This window comes from Amaranthus tricolor, chromosome 6 (assembly GCF_026212465.1).
Source record: "Amaranthus tricolor cultivar Red isolate AtriRed21 chromosome 6, ASM2621246v1, whole genome shotgun sequence".
NCBI lineage: Eukaryota > Viridiplantae > Streptophyta > Magnoliopsida > Caryophyllales > Amaranthaceae > Amaranthus > Amaranthus tricolor.
The window spans coordinates 28,044,118-28,071,378 of NC_080052.1; the positions used below are offsets into that span (position 1 = coordinate 28,044,118).

Genomic DNA, 27,261 nt, shown 5'->3' on the forward strand with positions numbered 1-27,261 from the left:
TTAACATCAAACACATAATGAAATAAGTGGATTTAATTAAAAGGGATGGGTTCATTTCTAAAATTGAAATATAAATCATTTAATATATATGAAATAGTTTCACTGTTAAACGCTCTTAATATATAAGTTAAATAGTTCATCTAATACATATTATGAGAATATAAGCTCAATATTTGATGTAGTCTTATCTAATTTACAAGAACCTAAAATAACAAATGATGCAAACGTAATATATATATATATATATATATATATATATATATATATATATATATATAATCTGTTGTGTGCTGATAGTGACATTTTTTCACGTGTCACAATTAATTGCACGTATTTTAAATTAATGTAATGTAAGAGTGAATGAACTTAATTGAACTATATATTGTTTAAAAAATAAATAAATTATTTCACAATAATGTTTATTTTATCACACTTCGTAGTTGAATCATGTGGTTTGGGCTTGCATATGTATTTGGGCCAAAATAGGAGAGGACGATGGATATTTGAAAACATTAAGATAAAAAAATCAAAAAAATGAACGAAATAATACAACTTTCAAACTTGTTCCAAAAGTAAGCGTGAAAATCTCAAACTTGATGTTTGGAGCTGTTCGCAGTTACTAATTGCAAATAGATCAAAAAAGACAAAATAGTTGTTCGCAATTACTAATTGCGAACAGCCTTTTGACTTCATTTGACCTGTTCGCAGTTACTAATTGCGAACAGCTATGTTACATAATTTTTTTTCCTAATTTTTGAGTTGTTAATTGTTGTATTTGCATTAGAGACATTAGAATAAGTAATTACAAGTCAATGTATGTTTCAGGCGGGATGATTCATCGCCAAAACTCCGAACATTCATAAGTCAAAGCTTGGAGGCTATGATAAAGTAAATAAACATACATATACAACTAAATATATACAAATGTTTGAAATATACAACTAAATAAACATATATATATATATATATATGTATATACATAGTCGATCTAAATGCACAAAAGCGAAATGCTTAACGCTTACGGCTCTCATCTACCTTATCCAACTGAGTTGGTCTTTACGCCTCCTACGATAGTAAGAGGCGTTCGGGTGTCGCTCTGGCAGTGGAGGGGACTGGTGCTCTGATGGTTGTGATGGCCCAGCCTGCGAGGTCCCCGCAACGTCAACGGGGTATGAAAGGTCCATCTCCTCCAAATGATAGTCATAAGCAGGAGATGAGACGTGCGTATGGGTGGTAGCCAGTGAGGACTCTGCAGCGACTTCTGGTATGAAGTGCTGGAACTGCGTGCTGATGAGCATGCCTTGCGCAATCTCCCTCACCGGCTTCTCGTGGCTGTACCGCATCACTGTTGCCGCACCTTGTGTCTGCAATTAATATTTAGTTAATTTAATATTATATTATGTATACTTAATCATTTAAATGCAAATGAAGACTTACAAATTGGGTCATCGTAGGCGCAGCAGGTGCGTAATGTGCTGCTGCGATGATGCCACGTGGTGCCATCCATCGGCGAGTGATGGAGAGGAACCACGGCATGTAGTCCGATGTAGTAGGTGCACCATGAACATCGATCGGCGCACCTTGGGCCAACAGCTCAAGTCTACGATCCCAACAAGTGACGTGGCGCCAGTTGATCTCCATCCAGTTCGCCGTACCCTGATTCTTGCGCGAAATCAGGTGCAGCTCGGGTTCAGTGTCGCAAGGCAGTGGAATGCCTTGTACCAACCCATATTGGCACAGTACGCGTTCAGGTAGATGTACTTCGATAATGTCGAAGCATATGAGTGGCACAAAAGCCCTCCACGCACCTGATTGAATCCCCGAGTGCTCGGGAATAGTTGCGTACGCTTCCGCAGGGTACGGGTCCCAAAAAACTAAAATACATGTTATGAAAATATAAGTGATGTGTTAATTAAATTGCTGTAATGTTAATGAGTAATGAAATATTTACCTGGTTGGGGCGTAGCAGGTCTAACTGATCTCGGTAGAATCCGAGACCGGTCCCAGTGTGCTTGCGTGTCCGGTGTGTAAAAGTCCACCTTGAACCATACGCATCATCTGGGGGGGTTGTTGTTGTGGAAGAGCGACATCACCACCACCAACAATTCTGTAAGGTTCGCCGATAAGAATATGCCCCCATGCCCACAGCTGAACATTCCAAATGTAATTAGTATGTAATTCAACAAATGCGGAATAGAATTAATCAAAGCCCGTGTATTGCGGCCATGACCTCTTATCGATCGTTGGCATAAAGTAATGTTCGTATGTACTTGCATAACTTTAAGATGTATATCACGGATCCACAAACCTCTCATATGAAAGGTGTCGTTTGATGCAAACAACAAGTACATGTGAACAAGGTAGGTGGTATATCTCAAGTTTGTTACATTGCACTTCATTTGATTCAAGTCCACACGTTGAATCTTACCCCCCTTGGACGATCCCCTATTTCCCTTCCCAGTCTTAATTTCGAGTACACCTCTTCCATAATCAAAGGCGATTATGTAATGGTAATTTGCCTTCTCGATGTTTCTATTGATAATCCTGGTGGCATGCGCTGTGTACATGCGTTCTCCAAGTAACCATGCACTAGCACGTTCACATCTTTGAACAAAATAATCGTTAACCCGATAGAAAGTGAATTCAACAAGTGTTGTCAAAGATAAGAAACGTACACCCTTCATCACATAGTTGAAAACTTCAGCTAAGTTCGTGTTAGTAACGTCATACCTATGACCTCCATCATAATACAATGACCACTTAGACATATCACCCAAGTCATCAATTTGATTATAATCTTTTTTGGTCTACAAATTAATAAAGTCCATAATGTAACTAAGTTCATACATATATAATGCACATAAAATCCAAATAATAAATCCATTAATAAGTTCATAAATGAAATTCCTAATACAAACATCAACATTCCTAATAATACATAATGTACATTAAATTTAACTAATTCAATATGCTCATCAACAACAATACTTCAAAAAACAACATAAAGCTATGAAAACAATTACACATTACCTTGAATATTTATGGATGATTAAGAAGAGTGTGATTTAAAGAACTAGTAACCTACATTTGCCAAAACAACCAAACTTCATCAAAAACCTATATATATATATATATATATATATATATATATATATATATATATATATATATATATATATATATATATATATATATATATATATATATATATATATATATATATATATATATATATATACACACACACACACACTAAAAAAAACCCTTAAAAATTTACCTTTGTTCGATCTAGAGTATCTCAAACTAATTTTGAAGTGCCAATTGAAAGAGGAACGCAACAATTGATGGATTCAAGCTAGTGTAATTGTGGAGAGTGTCGAGTAGTATTATGCTAGGGTTTTGAGAAATAGGAAAATAAGAAGGAAAGGAAGCTACTGCATATTTGTGCAGCTATCTGTTCGTAGTTAGTAACTGCGAACAGATCAAACAAAGTCAAAGGGTTGTTCGCAGTTAGTAACTGCGAACAGCTATTTTGTCTTTTTTGATCTGTTCGCGGTTACTAACTGCGAACAGCTCCATAACTCATGTTTGGGATTTTCACGCTTACTTTTGGAATAAGTTTGAAAGTTGTATTATTTCGTTCATTTTTTTGATTTTTTATCTTAATGTTTTGAAATTTTCGTTATTAGGCGGGCTGTAATTACTTTATAGACTTCGGCCTAGCTCCTTTTTCTTCAAATACCTGGACAGGAGACATGGCCCAGATGAAACATCACTCAAACCTGGGCCAGGAAGAGAAGACATGGACTATGGAGCACGGGCTCAAGAGACTCTGTTGACTTCATGATTCAACAATCGATGAAAATTTGAAATGTATAAGACAATTTATGAAAAAAATTAACAAAATAGTATAAGTTTCAACTTTATTCCAAAAGTATGCGTAAATTCCCAAATCTGAGGTTTGGGGCTGTTTAGTAACTGCGAACAGGTCAAAAAAGACAAAATAGCTGTTCGCAATTACTAACTGCGAACAGTTATTTGACCTGTTTTGACCTGTTCGCAGTTAGTAACTGCGAACAGCATGCTCCACAAAAACAGGTCAAATAGTTGTTTGTAGTTAGTAACTGCGAACAACTATTTTGTCTTTTTTGACCTGTTTGCAGTTAGTAATTGCGAACAGGCCCTAACATCAGCTTTGGGAATTTCACGTTTACTTTTGGAATAAAGTTGAAACATATACTATTTTGTTCATTTTTTTGATAAATTGTCTTATACATTTCAAATTTTCATGGATTTGTCTAAAGAGATATTGGACAATTTGTGAAAAGGATGGACTTTATATGGATGGAGTTCAGAATCTAGGAAATTATACAGGGTGAGGCATTGTTGTCAAAATCGTGATGTGGATCGTAAAATCGTATAATTTTACAACTCAGATTGGACCCAACAATTTCATGAAATTGGACCCAACAATTTCATGAAATTGGACCCAACAATTTCATGAAATTGGAATGAAGTGAGATCGTTAGAATTAGTTAGGATCAGGTAGAATTTTTGGTGAGATAGTTAGAATCGGTTAGGATTGTTTGTGAGATTACTAGCTAGGACCAAAGTAGTAATTATACTAGTATTTGTACCCTCACTGTTCACTACCCTCTATAATTCATTTACGTTGAATATTTCAGATTCATCATCATCATCCTACCAGTGTATTCCGCTCACAGAAAAACTATGGACAGGACCTGGGAAGAGAAAGGCGGCGACAACTCATACCCATAAAGGAGAGCGCAACTAAAGGAGTCCCCCAACTCAAAAAAGATAATGAATATTCCAGATTGTATCTAGAAATACTATAGTACATGAGTCCCCTACTCCCCTACAAAAGAGTGGCATATCTTCTGTTCTGTTCACAAAACTTGTCATATATATTTTGTTTTAATATTTTCACTAAATTTAGCTCAATTTTATTTTTCAACATGATTTATGTTTTTTTTATTATTATTATCCAATTAAACTTACTTTTTCATCTCATCTAAATATTTTTCTCATTTATCATAAAATATATTCTGTTTGTATTTTTAAATTTGCTAATAAAAGACTAAAAGTGACATGCTGTGAAGAGATAAACTTAAAAAATAGAAGAGTATCGTTATTAATTTTTTTTCAATACTAACTGCCTTGATTTACTTAGTAAATGCAGTTATGTTCCTCAGACATGTCCTCCTCAATTCCTTGTACATTCCATTTAAGAATAAGGGTCGATGACATTTAAAGAAATAATCATTACGTCACGATAACTTCTGATAAATCATGTCAAGGACTCAATCAATTAAAAGGTTAAATTTAAACTAGTTGAAGTCTGAACATAAGTAATATGTTATATACTATAGTTGATTATTTAAGTGAGGTAACCGTCTTATCTATGCATCGATTCTACAACGAGCGCTGTTGAGTGTTGACAACCCCGTGTTGAAACGACAACAGTAAGACAATACAAAATGGAAGAATATTGTGAACAATGAGTCCCAACTGATGAATAAATTATAAGAATTGCTTGTGTGTTTGGTGACCAAGAATGGAGTTGTTACTTACTACTTATAGTGTTGGTAACGTCAAACACAGCCTGCTTTTTTAGCAATTTGCATTAATTGACTATTATTGTATGCATTATCACATATTTAGATTTCACCTTTTAATGGGCAGCCACACATTCCATGGATTGCGATATGTTGTGCATTTATAATTGCACGATCCAACAACCTTCCAAATCGTTTACTATTTGACTTTTCTTTTAACAAATAATAATACTCCCACTCCCTTTTTTAGTTGTTACCTATATCTTAAATAATGTTTTTTATCGCTACATATATTACTTAAATGTTTTTATTTAATCAGTAAGGTGTTGTTTAATTCAATTTAAATCCATACTCTTTAAGTAATTGTAAAAATTACTTTTCATTAGTTATTAGTTATAATTATTAAAAATTATTTTCAGTTATTCTCTTCAGATACTGTCTCTTATAGAGACGGCTCTCCAGGCCCAACCTACTAACAATTTGCATTTTTTTTTTAAGAAAAGAAAAACAACCCTATTCAAGTTGGTATTTTAACCTATTAAAGTTGGTGTTTTAACATGTTAAGGTGTTGTTTTAACATGTTAAATTGTTAACTTATTGAAATCGGTATTTTAATCTATTCGAGTTGGTATTTTAACCTATTAAAGTTCGTATTTGGAGTGTGTTTTAACATTTTAAGTTGTTAACCTATTAAAGTTGGTATTTTAACATATTAAAGTTGGTATTTTAACTTGTTGCAGTTGTTTAAAACACTAACTTTAAAATATCAACTTCAACAGGTTAACATACCAACTTCAACAGGTTAAAACACCAAATTTAATAAGTTAAAACAACAACTCAAATAAGTCAAAATACCAACTTAAATAAGTTAAATACCAACTTTAATAAGTTAAAATCAATTTTAATATGTTAAAATAATACTTAAAATATGTTAAAATATCAACTTACGCAACATAAAACACTAACTTAAACATGTTAAAACACCAACTTCAACAAGTTAAAATACCAACTTTAATAGAATAATAGCTTAATATGATAAAACACCAACTCCAAATAAATTAAAATACCAACTTTAATAATAAGTTAAAGTACCAACTCGATTAGGTTAAAATATTAACTTCAATATATTAAAACAACTACTTTAAATATACGTTACAACAGATTAAAAATTGTGCATTTATTTTCAAATTTAAATTTTTTCTAAAAAAAATATTGAATCGGTCCAAGTAAACATATCTAAAAAATCTAGTGTTTTTCTTTACACATTGGGATAAGAAATTCATATTAGGAGACAAGAAGCGGATACTACAAGTAGAGTAGGATCGACTCCCTGGCCCAATGATGGTGTGGGCCAGCGTCGTTTGGGGGAACAGAAGCTTTAGAAGCCTAGAACGCAGTAGTAACTGCTAAAAGAGGGGATGACCCACCATAATGTGATCTGTCCAAAAGAAGCCAATGCGATGGGCCCCACCATTAAAAAAATCAAGCACGTAGTTAACGCGAACCGCACGCGCCACCTTTGTTCTCTTTCTCTTTAAATTTTGACTAGCCGTTGCTTGCCGACATTTAACTTTTTATTATACTTCATTTTCTTACTTAATTAATTAATAAGGGTTATTCCGTATTTCTAATATTATAATGCCGTAATTTTAGATCTAACAACATGATAGTCATGACTCCAATCCAATTCATCTATCAACATGATAGCCATGACTCCTATGGAATTCACCGACTCATTTCAATTAAATTATCTTTACTCGAGGTTAATGACACGTACTTATAATTTTATTTTAGTATTATTAATATGAAATTTAGGCCTAAACGTATATAAATGAAAACCATAAACTTAACCTCTCTAAAACATCTTGCTTGTTTATATTTATTCGTTTTATCTTATATTCGACTCTATATCATTCATTTCATACTCGTAATATTTTAGTAGTTTAATATGTTAATAAGTTAAAAAAAAAACTATAACAATATCAACAATGTATAGTTGATAATAGTACTCGTGTGTTAATATTTTTTATATATGACTAATTTAGTAACATTTTATAATTAGATCAAATCTTGCAAATTTACAATGTTTATTTAAATGATACTTTCATTATTTTTTATTCAATATTTATTTATAATTAGTCTACCAATATCAAAAACCTTCTTATTCACCAAAGAATATTCATTAAAGTTAGGAAGGGATAAAAGCATTTAATTTTAATGTTTTGCTATACATTTCTTTTAGAAGTTTATATAAGTATAATAGTTGCTCTCAAATTTTTATTTTATATATTAACGATTGAAATTTTATAGTAAAGATAAGTGTTATTTTTTTACATTATGAGAAATTTTGTATTTATGGCTTTTAATACAATACTTAAATTTTGTTTATACTAGTAAATTTAACCTTAATATTTTCTCGATGTTTTTGATTTTTTATAATAAGATAGAAAGCAGACAAAATAAATATAGAAATGGAGAAGGAAAAATACGAAACGAGTCATTCATTTTAATTTATCTATCACACTTTGGCAAAATTTTAATCAAATTGTGATTAACAAAATAAATGGAGGGACTAATAAAATTAAAATTAACTTAATGAAGGGAGTAATAAAATTAAATCAACGACCCAAGTTAAAAGAATCAAAAATAAATAAAATGAATTGGAATTAAAGGCAATTTTTTTAGAGCTATTGAATTAGCTAGTGAAAAGGCATGATTTGACTAGCAGAAATCTAGTTTCTATTTCAAAATTTCCATGTATTTAGTGTAAAAACAAAAACTCAATCCTTAAAGTTCGCCACCCCCTTTTCATTTTTTCGCCACCCCCCCTCCCCCTAAAATTACATATTTGCCCCTGTAGTTTAAAAAATTACAAAAATGCAACTCCTTACAAATTTCTTATTTATAATAATAATAATAATAATAACAACAATAATAAAATTAAATAATAATAATAAATAAAATTAATAATAATGATAACAGTAATAATAATAATAATAATAATAATAATAATAATAATAATAATAATAATAATAATAACAATAATAAAATTAAATAATAATAATTATTATTCAAAAAAAAAAAAAAAAAAGTTGAGTCGCCCAATTTTGGGCGACTCAATTTTTTTTTTTTTTTGGAAAATAATAATAATAATAATATTAATACTAATAATAATAATTTATAGATTAATGTGGTCTATTAGCTCAGTTGGTTAGAGCGTTGTACTAATAACGTGAAGGTAACAGGTTTGAGACCTGAACAAGCCATTATTTAATAATTATTAATTTTTTATTATAAATATGATAAAAAATTAATAATTATTAAATAATAGCTTGTGTAGGTCTCGAACCTGTGACCTTCACGTTAATAGTACAACGCTCTAACCAACTGAGCTAATAGACCACATTAATCTATAAATTATTATTATTAGTATTAATATTATTATTATTATTATTATTATTATTATTATTTTCCAAAAAAAAAAAAAAAAAAAAAAAATTGAGTCGCCCAAAATTGGGCGACTGAACCATGGTCGAGTCGCCCAGATCTGGGCGACTCGACCATGGTTCAGTCGCCCAATTTTGGGCGACTCAAATTTTTTTTTTTTTTGAATAATAATTATTATTATTTAATTTTATTATTGTTGTTATTATTATTATTATAAATAAAAAATTTGAAATGAGTGACAAAATTGTAATTTTTAAAAAATCAGGGGCAAATTCGTAATTTCACTTGGAGGGGGGTGGCGAAAAAATGAAAAGGGTGGCGAAGTTTAGCAACACCCAACAAAAAAATGATTTAAATAAATACGGTAGGGTAGTAAAAATATATGTACATATTAGAAAAAATTTGAATCATAATTAGAATAAAAATTGAGTAATTGACTAAATCTAATCTAATAAGATGAATAAAATGGAAAGTGGGACAAATTTGGTGGAGTGACGAAATAGAAAGAGGAGTATTAAAATTTGATACGTTATTAAAAATTGAGTTTTGTCTCAATTAGAATAAATTAGGGTGAAAACCTGTGCAATGTATGATTTTTTTTATCATCGACGTATATAATACTCTCTTCAATTTAGTAGTAATGTCTCATTTGCTTTTTGGACACTATTTATCAATTACTCTTAGTTTGTATTTTATTATTAATTTATAAGTTAAAACATAGTCAAGTTGGATTTTGTTTGATTCGTCTCAATGCAAGGATTATTCATATCAACTTTCCACAATTTTTAATTATGCACAATTGGAAATATTAAGAATTAAATAAGTGCATCGGATAGAGTGCATAAAGCAAATGGGACATTACTAGTGAATTGGAGGGAGTATAAATATATAATATTAAAAAGTAAAGCCAAAGATATTATACAGTAGAAATACTCAATTTTAATAGTTATATATATAAATTATCTTTGTAATTTTGGAAAATATCAAGAATATATTATGCAATATATTATATTACCTAATTTACCCAATTTAACTGTTAATAAATATTAGTTAATAATACTTTAATGGTAAAGTTATTGGTCAAAATCAAATGCCATGTCATCTTTTCTTTAGCCAGTAAATGAGTTCCATTTAGCAAACTCTCTTTAATTATGACACATGAAAATTTCCAAACTTTTTAGTGTAATATATGATATGAAAGGGGCAAGAGACTAGGTGGAAGGGGCAAAAAGCAAAGGCTATAAAGGGATATAAGCTGTGGTATGCAGGACTGGACGACAGACATAACGGGGTTGGCATCCTAATATCTAACGATATTCTAAAGCAATTGGTTGAAGTAAGGAGGTGTAATGATAGGATAATGCTAGTTAGGATAATAGTGGGGGAAGAGATCATATCCATTGTTAGTGTGTAAGGGCCCTAAGTTGGGCTCGATGAGCAGGTAAAGTGCGAGTTCTGGAATAACTTAGGAGAGCTCATGAGAACTATTTCGGAAGTTGAGAAAGTTTTCTTCGAAGGGGACTTTAATGGACAAATAGACAGAGATGCAGGCAACTACAACTCGGTAAATGAAGGTTTGGTTTGGGGGCTAGGAATGAGAGTGGGGAGAATTTGTTGGAGTTTGCGCTAGCAAAAGAATTGGTTATAGCAAACTCCATATTTAGGAAGAAAGAGGAGCATTTGATCACATATAAGAGCGGCACGCAAGCAACCCAAGTTGATTATTTCTTAGTGCGTAAGGGAAATCGACCCTCACGCTTGGATTGTAAGGTGGTGTTGGCTACAGAGATGTCCACCCAACACAGGCTTTTAGTACTGGTATTCAGGATGAGGAAGAAAATCATAGAGAAGAAGGTCGAGTCCGGGGGAAAGATCATGCAGGGGAGACTCAAAGGAGATATGGTCACAGCCCTGTCAAGCAAGATAAGTTTATTTGGGAGACGATACTGTAGTGCATGCTATTCGCTGATGACATAATGCTGGTAGCAGAAACTAAAGAGAAGGTTAGTAACAAATTGGATGCGTGGAGGAAAGCTTTAGAAGGTAAAGGATTGCACATTAGTCGTACGAAGACCGAGTATTTGCGCTGTGACTTTAGTGGGACAGCATCGGTAGGTGAACCAGAGGTGTCTATTGATGAAGTAGTTGTTAAAAGTACGACCAAGTACAAGTATTTGGGATCGATCATTCAAAGGGATAGGGAGATTGATGGAGATGTAAACCATCGTATACAAGCGGGTTGGCTCAAGTGGCGAGCAGCCACCATGGTGCTATGTAATAGGAAATTCCCAAACAAGTTAAAAGGAAAAATCTACCGGGCGGTAATTAGACCTGCTCTGCTATATGGGACCGAATGCTGGCTTTTAAAGAAGATTTTTGAACATAAGATGGAAGTTACAGAAATGTGTATGCTGAGGTAGATGTGTGAGCACACATTGATGAATCGAATTAGGAACCAAGAGTTTAGGAAAAAACTAGGAGTGACCCCTATTTCTAGAAAAATACGCGAAAATAGATTGAGGTGGTTTGGACATGTGCGAAAAAAGACTTTCGCCGCCCCGGTGAGGAGGGTAGAAAGAATTATAGTAGAGGGTAAGAAGAGTCGCGGAAGACCCAGGAGAACTTGGGATGAACAAATAAGAGTTGGCTTATATGAGTTAAACCTCTTTGAAGGTCTGACTAGAGATAAGAGTAGTTGGAGGCGCCATATACATGTTTTAGACTATTGATGTCCCCTAGGTTACATTTGGGTGTTCTTGCCATCTTGCTTCTCTCGTTTCTTTTATTATTAGTTTTGTATTTTTTTTGTTTTCTTCTGTAGTTGTGTCTACTTATTTATTTTATTTATATGCACTTCATTTATCTTTTTTCGTGTAACTACGTCTTATTATCTTTCTCGAGCCGGGGGACTTCTTTGGTCGCGCACTCCTTTATGGGTATGAGTTGCCGCCGTCCTTCCCTCCTCAGACCCTGTCCATAGTTTTTCTATGAGCGGAATACACTGGGTAAAATGATGATGATAATATGATATAAAATAATTTCTGGACAAGGCTATGTAATCGAATCTCGGTTAATCTTTTCCCTTGGTCACCTTATAATCCAAAAATTGATGGGTTGTTTTTTTATATAAAAAAATATCTCATCTGTAATTATGTGAGCAGTAATGTACTAATGTTACTAATTATGACATTTTACACCATAATTTTCGTTAATAAAAGCAATAAATAAAATCCATTTATATTTCTTTCTGGTTCAATTTTCCGTTTGATCTCCCACAATCAATTTTCTCTCTCCTCTCTCAAAATCACCCACACTGTTCTTCCCTGTTTGTGAGAGAGAAAGGGGAGTTGTTTTTCTCCCCTTTCATCTTGAATTTAATACTAAGATTTAACTCTCCAAATAATGTTTTAATATAAGTGGGTTTTTTTGCTTGCTTTTACATGAGGGAGAATATTGCTTTTTTCATTCATTGATCATTTAAGGCAATCCAAACATATCCTTGTGAGTAAAACTTCTATCTTTGTCTTCCTTATTGTCTTTTCTTTAGTTCTTCCTTTTTTTCTTCAATTATAAGGTTTTATTGAGGAATATTAAGGGGAAATTCTAACATAAGTAAGTTTCTTTACCCTTTTTTTTATATAAAAAAATTGTATTTTTTCATGGGGAATCTTTCACCAATATATATAATGTAAGTATAAAGTTTCAGTTTTGTTTATACTGTTGAAATTTGGAATTATTGTATGAAATGATGAACAATTTGTGAACATTTCTGTTGTAGTATTTTTCGGGATTTTACTTGATTTTACAAAAAATGTGAATTATGTTTTCTGATCAGATTTTAGCTTGAATCATGCTTTAGTGAAGTGGCTGTTTTATAAATTAAAAATTTTTGTTGTTTACATGAGTATTTAGTTTTCTTTTGTTATATTTTTATGTTATTTTTACTGCAACAACAGAAATGATTTTGTTCTTATTAAAAATTAAATTAATATTAGGTTAGGAGAATCAGTTCTGAATTGTATAAAATTTTTTCTGACTTGATTGATAATATGGTGAATTTGGTGCAAAAATTTGGTGTTTTCATGGAGGTCAACATCACCTCTATATTTTTAATACGTTCAGTTTTGTCCTATTTTCTCATAATTTATTTCAGTGTTTTCTTGAGCTTACTGTTAGTTTATTGATTGATATGTAATTTAAATTGTTATATGTCATAGGATTATGAATCTCCTGCAATTTGTAAATGGCTTACCCATTTCCTTAAAATCTCTAGATTTTTGCTGTATATGCCCTTGTTAATACTCTGACTAGGGTTTTGGGGTTTATACTAAATTCTAGCCAAAAAATTGTAGATTTTCTGCAAATTACATACTTATGGCACTTGAACAAGTATTTGTGGCTGATCTTACTCAATGTTCGAGTGACTTTGCTTCAGAATTCTAATCTTGAAGAGTGAGTTGTTATGAAGTGCATATTTTTGCTCAAGTAGTTATGAAATTCATATATTTGTGGTTTCGTAATATAAGTTGTCATCATTCTTTTTGCTTCAATGACAATGATTTTTTGATTTTACCCATCTATAGTCGAACTTTACGGTAATTCAATTTGATGCTACTATTAAGTGATACATTTGTGCTAACTTTTTGTCACACTTCTTAGTGTTTTTGTTGATATACCGAGTGCTTTGGATGTTCACTCATAGTTCACGTTTTGACATTCTTTGTACTTTTGTGTATGTAGATCCACCTATTGGACGTGACGTTTCTTGTTCACGCGAAGGAAGTTTGTAGGAGTTGGAAGACTTTTGAGGGAAAAGAATGGCTTCCGTAAATGATATATTGGTTTCTGCTGGTTTCAATCTTTTGAGTGCGTTTATCTTCTTAATAGCATTTGCTCTTCTGAGGATTCAGCCTTTCAATGATAGAGTTTACTTTCCAAAATGGTACCTCAAGGGCTTAAGAAGCAGCCCGCTCAACACAGGAGCTCTCGTGAGCAAATTTGTCAATTTGGACTTCAAGTCATATTTGAGATTCTTAAATTGGATGCCTGATGCTTTAAAAATGCCTGAATCGGAGCTCATTGAGCATGCTGGGTTGGATTCAGCAGTTTACTTGCGGATTTATTTGATAGGGTACGTTGCAATTTGAGATTTGTGTCATCTTTTGTTGCACTTCTCTGTATTCTGTTATTTGATGTAGCAATAGAGTTGAGCTGCCGGTTGTTTAAGAGAGAGCTTGTAGAGTTATGATGAGTTTGGATAGGAATGGTCGAGGAAAAAGATTGATAGAGAAGGGAAGGGAAGGAAGGTAGAAGTGTTCTTCTGTTTTCCGTTTAACTCTTTCATATTTTGGAAGGGCTTGGTTTGATAAAAAGAACTAGTAGTTATTTATCGTTCTCCCTCCTTTTCCTTTCTTTTTGACTCCTTTTTTCCAAAACATAATACTCAGTTTTATAAAGTTTCTTGGTTTTTTTGTAATAAATTATTTTTGATTTGGGGTAGGCTAGAGAATCCATGCAGCGGAAAGAGACTTAAACCTTCATGTAGTGAGAATCAAACCCATGTCACAAAGCTCTCAACCAATAGGCTAACCCAAGATTCTCATAAAGTTACTAAGGTTTCATTGATAGTTTGCAACAAATTTGTGAAAGGGGGCTCGAGCTCATGCTGCGTGTGTTTCAGTCATCCCATTCTAGTGTTATGCTAATCTTTATGTATGTTGCTGGCTATAAGTGATCAACTTTTTTCATTTTGCAGGCTAAAGATTTTTGTGCCTGTGACAGTGCTTTCTCTAGTGGTTCTGGTTCCAGTTAACTACACAAATGATGCGTTAAATTTGTCGAAAGCTACCTTCACCAACATTGATAAGCTATCGATTTCAAATATACCACTTGAATCACAAAGGTTTGGCCCTCACTTACAATGTTAGATCTTTTATTTATTGAGATTAATATATATGTTACATCGGGATATGCTACCTATTTAGGCTTTTGTTAAGTTCCCTTGTCGTCTTTGTGGTCTCCTTGATCAAATCTAACCATTATTTTCTCTAACTATGTAAACGAAATAATTTTTTTTAGAAAATATGCTTGTGACAATAATTTTGAATCATCATAATTTGCTGTAAGTTGGTAAATGTTTAGCAACAAAAGCAAAATTGCGAAGCACCGACAATAATTAGTTAAGCAGTGTTTTGTTATGTAGACCATGCACTGTTTTCACATGATTTTTTGTTGATATCTAATTTCAAATTTGTGCTGTTATACCTGTTTCACACAAGATGTTTGTTGATGTCTAAAATTAACTTTGTTATGTAAACTGCAATTATTTTTACTGGTTTTGCATTAGATTTTTGCCTGTTTAGTCTTCCTGTTATGAGCTGTTTGCCTGTTTCAACAGACGTCTTTGTTCACTGTTCTATTGATTGTTTTAATATTGTAGGTTTTGGGCTCATTTAGTAATGGAATATGCATTCACTTTTTGGGTATGCTATATTCTTTATAAAGAGTACGCGAAGGTTGCAGCAATGCGGTTGCAATTTATGGCAGCAGAAAAACGTCGCCCTGATCAATTTTCTGTAAGCTTATTAGTTGTCTAGATATAATTTCCATCTGCAATTTATTTTATGTTGGGGAAACATAGAGCGGATGAAGTAAAATTAAAACTGAAACAAATGATTCTACAATTATTGTTGAGATGAGTTGTGAATACTTGTTTCAGCATATCCATACACATTATTCTTAACATGAACTCACCCATGCTCATTTAAATTCTGTTTACCTTCCCTTTTTGCTCCTAAAATCTTAAATTTTTGTATACCAGGTTCTGGTACGAAATGTTCCCCCAGATGCAGATGAATCCATTAGTGAGCTTGTGGAGCACTTTTTCTTGGTCAATCATCCCGATCATTATCTCACTCATCAGGTCTGTAATCCATTGTATCATGATTCGTTATAGTTTTTGTCATTCGAATGCAGATGCCTATATATTCACACTAAAGTCCAGCTTTTATAATTATGTGTTAAGTTGATTTAGCATAGCAAAGCTGGGGTTTAATCTTGTAGATACCAGGGAGTAACCTAGATTACGTGACAACTGACCAGCTTATCAGCGTAGTATTATTTACTGAAAAAAAGGGGAATGGAATGACCAGCTTATCAGCGTAGTATTATTTACTGAAAAAAAGGGGAACGGAATTTGGAATCGAAATTTTAGTTTATGAAGTCATGAGTTTAGAGGAATTTGGGATCGGAATTTTATCTCTCGGTAAGAAGTTGTAGGTGTCAGCCGTTCTTTGCATGCATATTCCCTAGTATGTGTCATTATATACTAATTTAGCCTCAAAAGGTTGTGTTTATTGGTTGTGTGGTGTATGGTTCTCAATTTAATAATCTTAATTTGAGAATAATATGCATAATCTGGTCTTGGGTGTTAATATTTTTGTGGAATCTGGTCCAACGGACATTCCAAAGTTTTTTGTTTCTGCTTGTCTTTGGATCCAGCTTAATTGAATAATGTAAACATTTCATGTTTTGGATCTATGTTTGAAACCTTTTTAGGAATGAGGCGTGGACGCTTGGTAATTTATATATGCACCAACATGGTGTGTTGAGTTGATGTTTTGAACGAGCAAGAGTGTTTGAACATTTTGGCAGCACAGCTCGTAACTCATAATTCTTGATTAGGGCAGCTTTCGTTTATTCTTTTTGTCCTACTTTGCAATGGGATTATGCTGTTTTATCAATCTCGCGTCCAATGGCTGAATGCTCATGACAAGATATTTGTGTGACTTTAGGTGGTTTACAATGCAAATAAGCTAGCAGATCTCGTTGAAGAAAAGAAAAAAAAGCAAAATTGGCTTGATTACTATGAACTAAAATTTTCTAGACAACCAGATCAAAGGCCCACGACAAAGGTAATTTTCTTACAAGGTGAATCATACAAATGTTCAATCCAAGAACTAGATATATATCACACAACAATTTTTTTGAATTATTTTTGGGTGGGGGGACTGTAGGTTTGTACAACACTCATCTTGTCTTTACTTTTTCTTGAAATTGCAGACTGGATTTCTTGGCTTACGTGGGCAGAAAGTTGATGCCATCGATTATTACGCTGCTGAAATTGAGAGGCTAACAAAAGAAGTGGGTACCACATCCTAGCCTTTTTGTCTTTTTGTTTGTATAATATGTATATGATTTATTAAAACAATAGAAGAGATTGAAAGATTGAAATTATAGAGGAACTTATGATACTGTAGCAATTAGAAATGTTGAAACTATAGAAGAGAATAGGTCTTGATTCGATTTATCGGGTCGATTTTGGGTAAGGAGTTTCGGTTTGGTTCAAAATCAGGCATTGTGCCCACACTGGCTTTTACATAATTGTAAATCCATTTTGAAGTTAGGTCAAAGTCGGGTTCGGTTAAAAGGTTGGGTAAATGTCAAATCATCGAGTCTGTTTTGAACACCTTTAGAAGAGATTATAATTATAATATGGTTGTAGCAAGAGAAAATGTTGCGGCTTTGCATTCTCCTTTTCCTACAAAAATAAGTAATATTATCTTAGGGATAGTAATATAGGAGTTGTTGTCACGTTACTTAGATGAGTATTTAGTGAGATAACGGGAAATAGGTTTTAAGATATTGTTTGTAACAATTACTTTAGTTGGACTATTATATATAGTTGAATTTTCTTTCCATGCGTCATTTGATAAGAGAATACTGTCTATGAAAGAAGTTTGAAAACAAAACAAGGGAATTTTTGCTGGAATATTCTATAGATTCCCGCAGATTTCCGAGTGGAAATTGGCTATTAGTAGGCCAACACCGTGTTTCTTTTACATGGTTACATTGTAATCAATGCCAAATTATGTTGAAGGCTGAAGATTTGAGGTCCAACAAGTTTATATCTGGAAGCTCTAACATAGTTGTCAGTAGTGCTGGTTTAAGTCGGTTTCAAATAATATGTTTTCAGCCTACTTTTTTTCTCCGTATTATTTGAGATAGCAACTGATGGAACCTAGTGATTTTGTTTGAATCTCTTCCTGCAGATAGCTGAGGAGAGGGAGAGGGTTGAACAAGATCCAAAGTCTATCATGCCTGCTTCTTTTGTCTCCTTTAAGACCCGTTGGGGTGCTGCTGTTTGTGCACAGACTCAGCAAACCAGAAATCCAACTATTTGGTTGACTGAATGGGCTCCGGAGCCACGTGATATATATTGGCCAAACTTGGCCATTCCTTATGTTCATCTCAGCATCCGGAGGTTGATAATGTCTGTTGCATTCTTCTTCCTTACCTTTTTCTTCATTATCCCAATTGCCTTTGTACAATCACTGGCAAGCATTGAGGGTATTCAGAGATATGCTCCATTTTTAAGACCTCTTGTGGACATGTAAGTCGATTTGTCGCCAAATAAATTACCTGTGTAAAATCTGTAAGCTTTGATATAATGTTCATTTATGAACATTGAAGTTCGCATGTTTACATATTATGATTAGGTAAGTATTCATTATGCAGGCGTTTTATCAAACCATTCCTCCAAGGTTTCCTACCCGGACTTGCTTTGAAGCTTTTCCTGATTTTCCTGCCTGCAATATTGATGATGATGTCCAAATTCGAAGGTTTTGAATCATTATCATCTTTAGAAAGGCGATCAGCTTCAAGATATTACATGTTCAATTTTGTCAATGTTTTCTTGGGAAGTGTCATAACTGGAACTGCAATTGAACAACTCAAAACATTTATCAATCAGCCACCGTCAAAGTATGTCACTTGTATATTCAGTACTTTTACCTTTTTGTAAATGCACGAGATACTAGGGTATAAATATCTATTATTGGTGGTGTTTTTCTCTCGTCTTATGTGATATTAATTTTTGGTAGGATCTTTGAGATCATTGGAATTTCGATTCCATTAAAAGCAACTTTCTTTATAACTTACATTATGGTTGATGGATGGGCCGGTGTTGCTGGTGAGATCCTGAGAGTGAAACCTCTGATTATATACCATTTGAAGAATTGGTTCTTGGTTAAGACCGAGAAGGATAGGGAGGCAGCAATGGACGCTGGAAGCATTGGTTTCAACACCGGGGAGCCTCAGATACAATTGTATATATTGCTAGGCCTTGTTTATGCTGTGGTGACTCCGATTTTATTGCCGTTCATTTTGGTCTTCTTCGGCTTCTCTTATCTTGTGTATCGACATCAGGTAAAAAATTGTAAAATGAAAATTAGTTTTGAAGCACAAATTAATTAATAATTACATTGCTCGTCTTACTCTTATGAATCGTCTATCTATGCAATTCCTAGTGAAGAGCTTGATGTGGCCAACTATTAATCTTCTATGTTTCTATTGTTGTGAAGTATTTATTGGTTACAAAGGGGTCATTCACTGTTCGGGTTGAATCACGTTTGCGAATAGTGAAAAAATGCGGTGACGTTCACAATAGCCGTAACGTTTAATATTGGCTGAAAGTATGAGATATTTCTTGAAAGGGTTCAGAATTTATCCATCTCTAATTGCTTGTTTGTGTAATGCAGATCATAAATGTTTACAATCAGGAGTATGAAAGTGCTGCAGCTTTCTGGCCTGCTGTCCATGGGCGAATTGTTGCTGCAATGGTATTTTCACAGTTGCTTCTGATGGGATTGTTGAGCACAAAAAAGGCTGCTTCATCTACACCATTTCTCATAGCCCTTCCAATTCTTACCATATGGTTCCATAGATTCTGCAAGGGTCGATTTGAGCCAGCATTCAAGACCTATCCTCTACAGGTCAGTCAGAAAATAATAGATGCTAGATTTAATCAGCGTTTATTTCGCATAAATGTAAATGAAGAGGGTATTTGGGAAACAGCTAGCTGGTAGCTGGTAGCGGGTAGCTGATCACAGTGGCTGATTTGACCAGTTGATTTTATTAACTAGTTTGACTAGCTGATTTTGAACCTGCTGCTATGAGTAGCTTGTTCAAAAAAAGCTTATTCATATCAATAAGCTATTTCAACCTGCTAGTTTACCAAACATTAACATTGGCCGGTTTGTCCACTCGACCCTCTATTTTTATCAAAATAAGCTAAATTGCTCAATAAGCCATTTTGCCAAACACCCCCGAAATTTTCTATAACCAAACTTGTATTGAAAATAGAAAAATGTCTTCTAGTCGAGTGCTTGCCTAGGCCATGTCTCGGGTCATTAATTAGTATTGAATTATATAACCCATATAGTAGAAAAATGGCAGCTGAGTTGGTTCTGTACACACGAAGAGATAGTGTTTTACCCATTTTATACTAGTGTTTTGGATTCACCCATATGTTCCGATCTTTTCTCATGATCTTTACTCTTTATGATAATGATGACAATTATTTTCTGCAAGTATTGTCTACTAAAATCGATGGAAAGTACGACCGGAAATGGCCCATTTATGATATGGATGACAATTTTTCTCTAATGATCTTTACTCTTCATGGGATTTTCAGGAGGCAATGATGAAAGATACACTTGAACGTGCAAGAGATCCAAACTTCAATCTGAAAGGATACCTACAAAATGCCTATATTCATCCCGTGTTTAAAGATGAAGATGAAGATGATGATGTATTCCTGAATAAGTTGGAGATGGAAACCGAGCTTGTTCCTACTAGACGCCAGTCAAGAAGAAACACTCCCGTTCCAAGCAAAATGAGCAACGCGTCATCTTCACCTTCTCCAACTAAACATTTCAACCTATGAAAACGTGTACATTCAAGATGTCGTGCAGGGGTAATGAGTTCAACCCAAAAGTAGCAGTATTATAGGGAAATGAATGTGTTCTATGGAGTGAAGTAGCAGGTTATTGCTGTACTTTGTAGGAAGAACTTTTGGTATGGTATAGATCTTATAGTTCTCTATTACTGTTTATCCTTCTCTGGTTTCTTCTGTAAAGCATCAACTTTGCATGTAAATTATTTCGGATCTTCTGATCTATAAATGTCCTTCGAGCTGGAAATTTTCTGCTGATGTCTTTGGATTCTTTTGTCGGGTAATATTTGCGAGGTTGAGTTAACTCATTACTTAGCAGCTCTGCTTCGAATTGTGCACTTTTGGGACTCGATTTACTTTCTAACAACACAATACTACTCGTAATCCTACAAGGTCATGTATGAGCATCCTATCAGAGTTGCAATCCCGTCTTTGACTTGGTCGAGTTCGTTGGGTTCACTTACGAGAGTGCTAAAGTCAACGTCGATGCATGGGTGAAAAACAGCGGTTTTGGTCTTTTAAGTTGTGCACCTGTGATTCGCAATAGCTTATGCCAAATCCAATTGCTAGCCATAAAGTTAAAGATGATGCTCAATGGGATTAAAGTTAGCCGATGCAAAATTTTTGCTCTATTTTATTCGAGTCTTTTTCCATCAGGATTTTGAATAGTATAATAATTAGTATTTATATGTAATTTCAAGGCGACATGTATAAATGATATTTGAAAAATAATTCTTATTTAACTTTTTAGTTGACTTGTGACTTTAGGCTTTGTGATTGGTCAAACAACTAAAAAAAATGTGTTGATAAATAACTTGTTAAAATGATAATTGTTAAGTCAAACCATGCTAACAACTTTTAAATTCATTATTCTCTAATAAAAGACTAATTTTACAAAAAAAATGGTCATAATAACTAGCCTAAACAATCACGTCAACCAAACCAAGCATTGGTCAACATCCAATGGCAAGGACGTGTATTATATAATAAATAAAAAATTTTTAAAATTTATTGGAAAGCATGATGATTTTTAAGAGTAACTATTAACAAGTGAAAACTATTTTTTTGTGATTTCATAATTTTGGATTTTTTTTTAGAAACAGAAAAACTAGTAGAAAAAAAATATAATAACAATTAACAAACAGGGCCTTACTCCTCTATTTTCCTGTTGATTAGACGAGTCCGGCCCATATTGACATACAAGTATCCTTAACCCGAATGATAAATAAGAAACCCTAATCCCTCATTTCCAGTCTCCTTCTCCTCCAAAGAAACCCTACTCTAGTTCCTCTTCGAAGCAATGGGTAAACTCTCCTCCCTATCTACATTTTCTGTTAATCTAATCTATCTATCTAATGGTCTCCTTTAATCATCAATGATTTGAAAATGGTTTATTTAATTTATATTGTGAAATTGTGTGATTTGATTTTGTGCAATGGAAATTAGGGGCCTACGCTTATATGCAAGAGTTATGGAGGAGGAAACAATCGGATGTGCTGAGATTCACTCAAAGAGTTAGGTGCTGGGAGTATCGTCAACTTCCTTCCATTGTTCGGGTCACTCATCCTACCCGACCGGACAAAGCTCGTCGTCTTGGTTACAAGGCCAAGCAGGTTTTTTTCTTTCTTTTGTTTTTGTAAAATCGTGTTGTTGCTTTTTAATTGATTATAATGATATGGTTTTGTTCTAGTTTCTCATTTGTTTGATCCACTGTTTTCTTATAAGTGTTACTCCCCTTAAGATTTTGCTAAGTCTACTATTTAATAATTTATCCAATGTATTTATCCAATCATAAATATCATGCATAATAAAAATTTAAAAAGTGTTATTCCCCCTAAGATTTTGCTACATTTGTCTAAGCTAGTTTGTTTATTTTGAGCAATTACTTTGATCATTAATCCTAGTTGTTGAAATGGGATTTTCTATGTCAAATCTGGGTTTAAAGTACTTTTTTTACGTAGGTTTCCCCTTTTAATCGAAATTGATTGAAGGGGTTTTTTATTATTATGTCCTCAATTCTTCATGTTTCATTTTTTATTAAATTAAAATGTAAAACTTGTAAATTAGTTTTGGAAGTTAAAACGATAGTACATTTTTTGTGGACTGTGATGATAATGGCTACATTGGATATTACTTGAGAGCTTTAACCTGTTCATTTTATGTCATTGATGAATTGAGTGTCTTGAATTCATTTGTACCAATTTGTGTGTTTTTACTTTGTCATAACAGTGTTTTTCATATTGTAGGGCTTTGTCATTTACCGTGTTCGTGTTAGGAGAGGTGGTCGCAAGAGGCCTGTTCCAAAGGGTATTGTCTATGGTAAGCCCACAAACCAGGGTGTTACTCAGTTGAAGTTTCAGCGTAGCAAGAGGTCTGTTGCAGAAGAGCGTGCTGGTCGCAAGTTGGGTGGTCTCAGGGTTCTCAATTCATACTGGATCAATGAGGTTTGTTTAAAACCTTAACGCCTTGGGGCTTTTGGATTATGGTTCACTTTCTTTCTATCGTAATGTACTGCAAAATTCTCCAGTTATCTTATGAGATTTCAATGATGCTTAATACTAATCTTCATGTACATCGAAGAATTACCTTTGCCATGAAAATTAATTCGGGTCTAATGGACATGATGTGACAGATGGTTCTGTTTGTTCAGGTTGGTCTATTTAATTGATTATCGTGAGATATTTTGAGGCTGCAAAGCATCTGAATTCAGCTCTTAGATTGGTGGGGTTATTAGTTTAGGTGCATGTTAATGCAATATTTAGCTGATGGATTCAGGCTTGGGTTCTCCATGTCGACTTTTGTTTTTTAGTTGAGGGTGTGTTTTTTAAGTTCCAATTATACACGAGCTTTTGAGTTCTCTGAACTGAAAAAATGCACTTGATATCTTCTCTGTTGTAGGATTCCACATACAAGTACTTTGAGGTTATCCTTGTTGATGCAGCACACAACGCCATCAGGAACGACCCCAGGGTCAACTGGATCTGCAATCCAGTGCACAAGCACAGAGAACTTCGTGGCCTTACCTCTGCTGGAAAGAAATTCAGAGGTCTTCGCGGAAAGGGTCACCGCAATCACAAAGCTAGGCCTTCTCGTCGTGCAACCTGGAAGAGGAACCAGACAGTCTCTTTGCGCCGTTACCGATGATTTTAATCATCTTCATAAGCCATTTCTTACCGGATGGATTTTATTCAAATTATTACTGCCTAATTATGTTGAAATGACCATTACTGTTGAGGTTGAGGTTGAGGCTTTGGATCAATTTTGGAATTTTTTAGGGAATTGCACTTGATATTTAATATTCTCTGCGAATTTTGGTTTTGAGTAAAATTCTGAATGTAGTTCCATGTGATATTATTTCTTGTTGCCGAGGCAAACTACTGCTTAGTTCTTACTTGATTGAATAGATGTCTCTGGGATGATTGCATCTAATTTAAAAAGATTTTTATGATTAATATAATATATTGAAGGGAAAATATTCAAGCCTTGTTTGTTGCTAGGGGTTGGGATCCAGAGTTCTACTTGTGAAATTATCCCGTTCGAAAATAGGATTTTGCCCATAATAAAACTAGATAAAAAATCAATGCCTAATATAGAGATAAAGGAAAGAGAGATGGTGGTTGAGGTAGTTTTTATTTTATCTGAAGTTTTATTATTGGCCATTGTTTAAATTAAAAGAATGACTTTGATTTTAGTAACTCTATACAAGTAGTGTAGAGTTACTTGGGAACTCTTAGAGGATGCCCACACCCACAATACTAAATTATTTTTTTCCCTAAATTATTTTTTTAAAGCCAAGTTGAGTAGGTAAATTTTAATTAAGAAAATTTATAAATTGTCAAATATTTTTAACACTTGATAATAACTAATGCAAAATAATACTTTATGAATAATTGTTTTGATAATTACTTTGATATGTTGTGTTACAATCAAGGATCGGGATTCTACCTAAGATTGTTGAGGGGTAGAATCGAAATCGGTAGAATCAAATCGTAAGATCATGTGATCCTATAAATATGCATAATTATGCATTAATGTGCTTTGCATTACTAATTATCAATTATATTTGTTTTATTTTTAAGTTTTAAGGTGTAACTAAAACCATATTTGACTTTATCTATTAAGTTTTGAAGAAAAAAAATACTTTTAATAATAATTTTAAACTACAAATCAAGAAAATTTTGAATTTTACAAAGGTATCAAACTTAGTTTTCTTGGAATCCTTTCTCATAGCAACAGAATGATCAAGTTTTGGTTGATGAACAGCAAAAGCACTAACATCATTGGAATGATTTGAATAAAAGTTATTCTGATGTTGTCTCTCAACAGATTGTAAAATGTGATACACCTTATTGATGTTAGGTAAAGGATCAGTACTAAGAATGTTTGTCTTAACTTGATCATAAACAGGATTTATACCAGAAAGAAATTGAATTAGCTTCATTCTATTGTCAGCATCTAAGAGTTTTTTAATAATTCCACAAGAACAATTAGCAAGAATACCACAAGAACAATCAGGAAATCCTTCTAGGTCTTGAATTTCATCCCATATTCTCTTTTTTTTAGCATAATATTCAGAAATAGAAGAATCTTTTTGTTCAATAAGGAAAAGAGACCTATGTAGATCAAACAATTGAGGCACATTACTTTGACCATATTTATCTTTAATTTCTCTCCACAATTGATAAGCTGAATCAACAAACATGAAGGTTTCTGCAATACCTCTCTCCATGGAATTGATTATCCAAGATCTTACAATGTAATCATTCCGGATCCATTTCTTGAAATCAGAAGAAGAATCAGATGGTTTGAGAAGAGTTCCATCAATAAAACTCACTTTATTTCGTGCATGTAAAGCCATCTTCACAGATCTACTCCAATTAACATAGTTAGAACCCGAAAAAAGAAGAGCAACAATAGAATGTTGTGAAAGATCAGAAGAAGAAAGAAAATAGGGATCGTCAAAATTGAAATTCATATTGCTTTGAACTGTAATTTCATCATTGATAGTCAAAGGTGTTTCTGAATCTGCCATTTAAGCAAGAAAAGGAAACAAAAAAAGAGAAAGAAAGTAAGAAACGGAAGCAGTAGGAGCGAAATTTCGCTCTGATACCATGAGAAACTGTAAATCTACAGTTAGAATTAAGGTAATCCTTGATTGTAGATGAACAACCGAGAGGAAGAAGAAGAAAGGAAGCGTTCTCTGTTATTCAAATTGAAAACCCTTGTTTTACAGAAAACCGAAAAACCAAATATATCAACCAACTGCAAAACTAAAACAAAATGAATACATAAATACTTGGTGAGCTGGCAATCACCCTAATAGTATTGATATAATTATTTTTATATATTTATATGTAAGTTAAATCTGTATTATATAAAATATTTTACGATTGAAATTACCCATGTAGGATCAGATCGTAGGATCGTAGAATGGTATCATAATCCTACCACCTAAATTCTTGAGCTAAGTAGGTGGTAGGATCGCAGATTCTACCATATTTAGATCTTACTTACGATTCGGATCAGTCGCCTGTTTTTGGATCGTAAAATCGTAGAACCGTAAATTAGAATCGGAATTCTGAAAACTATGATTACAATGATGTTAATCATGCATACTATCAATTATGTATGAGTCAACATTAAAGTGACCAAAGTTATAAGCGTTAATCTTATTTGGTGATTTCTTTATAAGAAGCAATTATAATTTTGTAGGATTTTGTTAGTTTTTTCAAGTAATATTTCTAATTTTTACATTTTGTAATCTAACTACTAAATAGCTAAGTACTCTATTAATGGGCAAATATGGGCATTGGAAAGCTCAAAAACTTTTTACACCACCTCCTGTTTTTCCTTTTTTAAAGTACAATTTTTTGAATTATATTTTAATAAAATTCCATGCACATTTGTTATGATTCTAGATTTCCTTTGTGGGCATTTCAATTAGTTCTGACTTATGTTTCTTATCATTTGAAGACGTTTTTAAGAAAATATGAACCCATTTGTTAGTGTTTTTAATGGTTATAGACAAATACTGAAAACTTTAAACTATCATCAGTGTAAGAAAAGAGATAGATATGTAGTCGTACTTTGTTCTAAGTGTGAATTGTTATTCGCTATAAGAAAAAACTTTCCTTATAGAATCTCTTATAGGCAAGGAAGAGGAAAACTAATCCTTCCTTTACGAGTGAGAATCAAATCTTGTTGTGGATTAATTTGCTAAGTAAGTTAAGAAGACTTTCATTCAAAAAAGTATGGGATTCTTCTCATAGTTGTGGACTAAACACGAGGATGGGGTCTCTTGTAAAAAATTAGTACTAAAATGCAAGGAGTTGGAGGTTTGATGAAGAATGTAATGGGTTAAAAGATGCACAAAAATAGAGCACAATAAAAAAGAACAAATACATAGATTATAAGGTATCTTAGATACCTCTTCCTCAACAATGATTTACGTTTATTAATACATCAAACATATATATCAATGATAAACCTCACACAAGCCTTAAG

General features: G+C 33.2%; 3 protein-coding genes across 5 annotated transcripts; all 3 read left to right on the forward strand.

Moving 5' to 3' along the window:
* Window positions 1-3,755: 3,755 nt before the first annotated feature.
* Window positions 3,756-11,000, forward strand: LOC130815735 (uncharacterized). Its single transcript, XM_057682217.1, has 6 exons — window positions 3,756-3,834; window positions 4,164-4,208; window positions 4,329-4,417; window positions 10,225-10,359; window positions 10,465-10,597; window positions 10,654-11,000. Exons 1-6 carry the CDS (start codon window positions 3,756-3,758, stop codon window positions 10,998-11,000), a joined length of 828 nt encoding a protein of 275 aa, XP_057538200.1.
* Window positions 11,001-12,264: 1,264 nt separating this feature from the next.
* LOC130814431 (calcium permeable stress-gated cation channel 1) lies at window positions 12,265-21,015 on the forward strand. Of its 3 annotated transcripts, XM_057680482.1 has the most exons (13): window positions 12,265-12,524; window positions 13,376-13,475; window positions 13,764-14,154; window positions 14,779-14,925; window positions 15,463-15,598; window positions 15,844-15,945; window positions 16,817-16,936; window positions 17,085-17,165; window positions 18,074-18,414; window positions 18,540-18,785; window positions 18,905-19,229; window positions 19,562-19,795; window positions 20,497-21,015. In XM_057680482.1, exons 3-13 carry the CDS (start codon window positions 13,841-13,843, stop codon window positions 20,746-20,748), a joined length of 2,298 nt encoding a protein of 765 aa, XP_057536465.1. In that variant the 5' UTR covers window positions 12,265-12,524; window positions 13,376-13,475; window positions 13,764-13,840; the 3' UTR covers window positions 20,749-21,015. The 3 variants fall into 3 exon arrangements, with proteins under 3 accessions (XP_057536465.1, XP_057536466.1, XP_057536464.1); XM_057680483.1 differs by lacking the exon at window positions 13,376-13,475 and having other exon boundaries at window positions 12,265-12,635; XM_057680481.1 differs by lacking the exon at window positions 13,376-13,475.
* Window positions 21,016-21,906: 891 nt separating this feature from the next.
* On the forward strand, window positions 21,907-24,158 carry LOC130814432 (60S ribosomal protein L15-2-like). Its single transcript, XM_057680484.1, has 4 exons — window positions 21,907-22,061; window positions 22,204-22,370; window positions 23,004-23,201; window positions 23,656-24,158. The coding sequence occupies exons 1-4, from the start codon at window positions 22,058-22,060 to the stop codon at window positions 23,899-23,901; spliced, it is 615 nt and encodes a 204-aa protein (XP_057536467.1). The 5' UTR covers window positions 21,907-22,057; the 3' UTR covers window positions 23,902-24,158.
* Window positions 24,159-27,261: the final 3,103 nt, after the last annotated feature.

Coding starts and splice junctions, on each gene's coding strand:
- LOC130814432 (XM_057680484.1), top strand. Junction 22,371..23,003: donor TTGGTTACAAGGCCAAGCAG/GTTTTTTTCTTT, acceptor TTCATATTGTAG/GGCTTTGTCATTTACCGTGT. Junction 23,202..23,655: donor ATTCATACTGGATCAATGAG/GTTTGTTTAAAA, acceptor TCTCTGTTGTAG/GATTCCACATACAAGTACTT.
- LOC130814431 (XM_057680483.1), top strand. CDS start 13,841: ATGGCTTCCGTAAATGATATATTGGTTTCTGCTGGTTTCAATCTTTTG. Junction 14,926..15,462: donor ATACCACTTGAATCACAAAG/GTTTGGCCCTCA, acceptor TTAATATTGTAG/GTTTTGGGCTCATTTAGTAA. Junction 18,415..18,539: donor TTAAGACCTCTTGTGGACAT/GTAAGTCGATTT, acceptor TTCATTATGCAG/GCGTTTTATCAAACCATTCC.
- LOC130815735 (XM_057682217.1), top strand. CDS start 3,756: ATGGCCCAGATGAAACATCACTCAAACCTGGGCCAGGAAGAGAAGACA. Junction 3,835..4,163: donor GCACGGGCTCAAGAGACTCT/GTTGACTTCATG, acceptor ACCTGTTTGCAG/TTAGTAATTGCGAACAGGCC. Junction 4,418..10,224: donor GTGATGTGGATCGTAAAATC/GTATAATTTTAC, acceptor ATGATATGAAAG/GGGCAAGAGACTAGGTGGAA.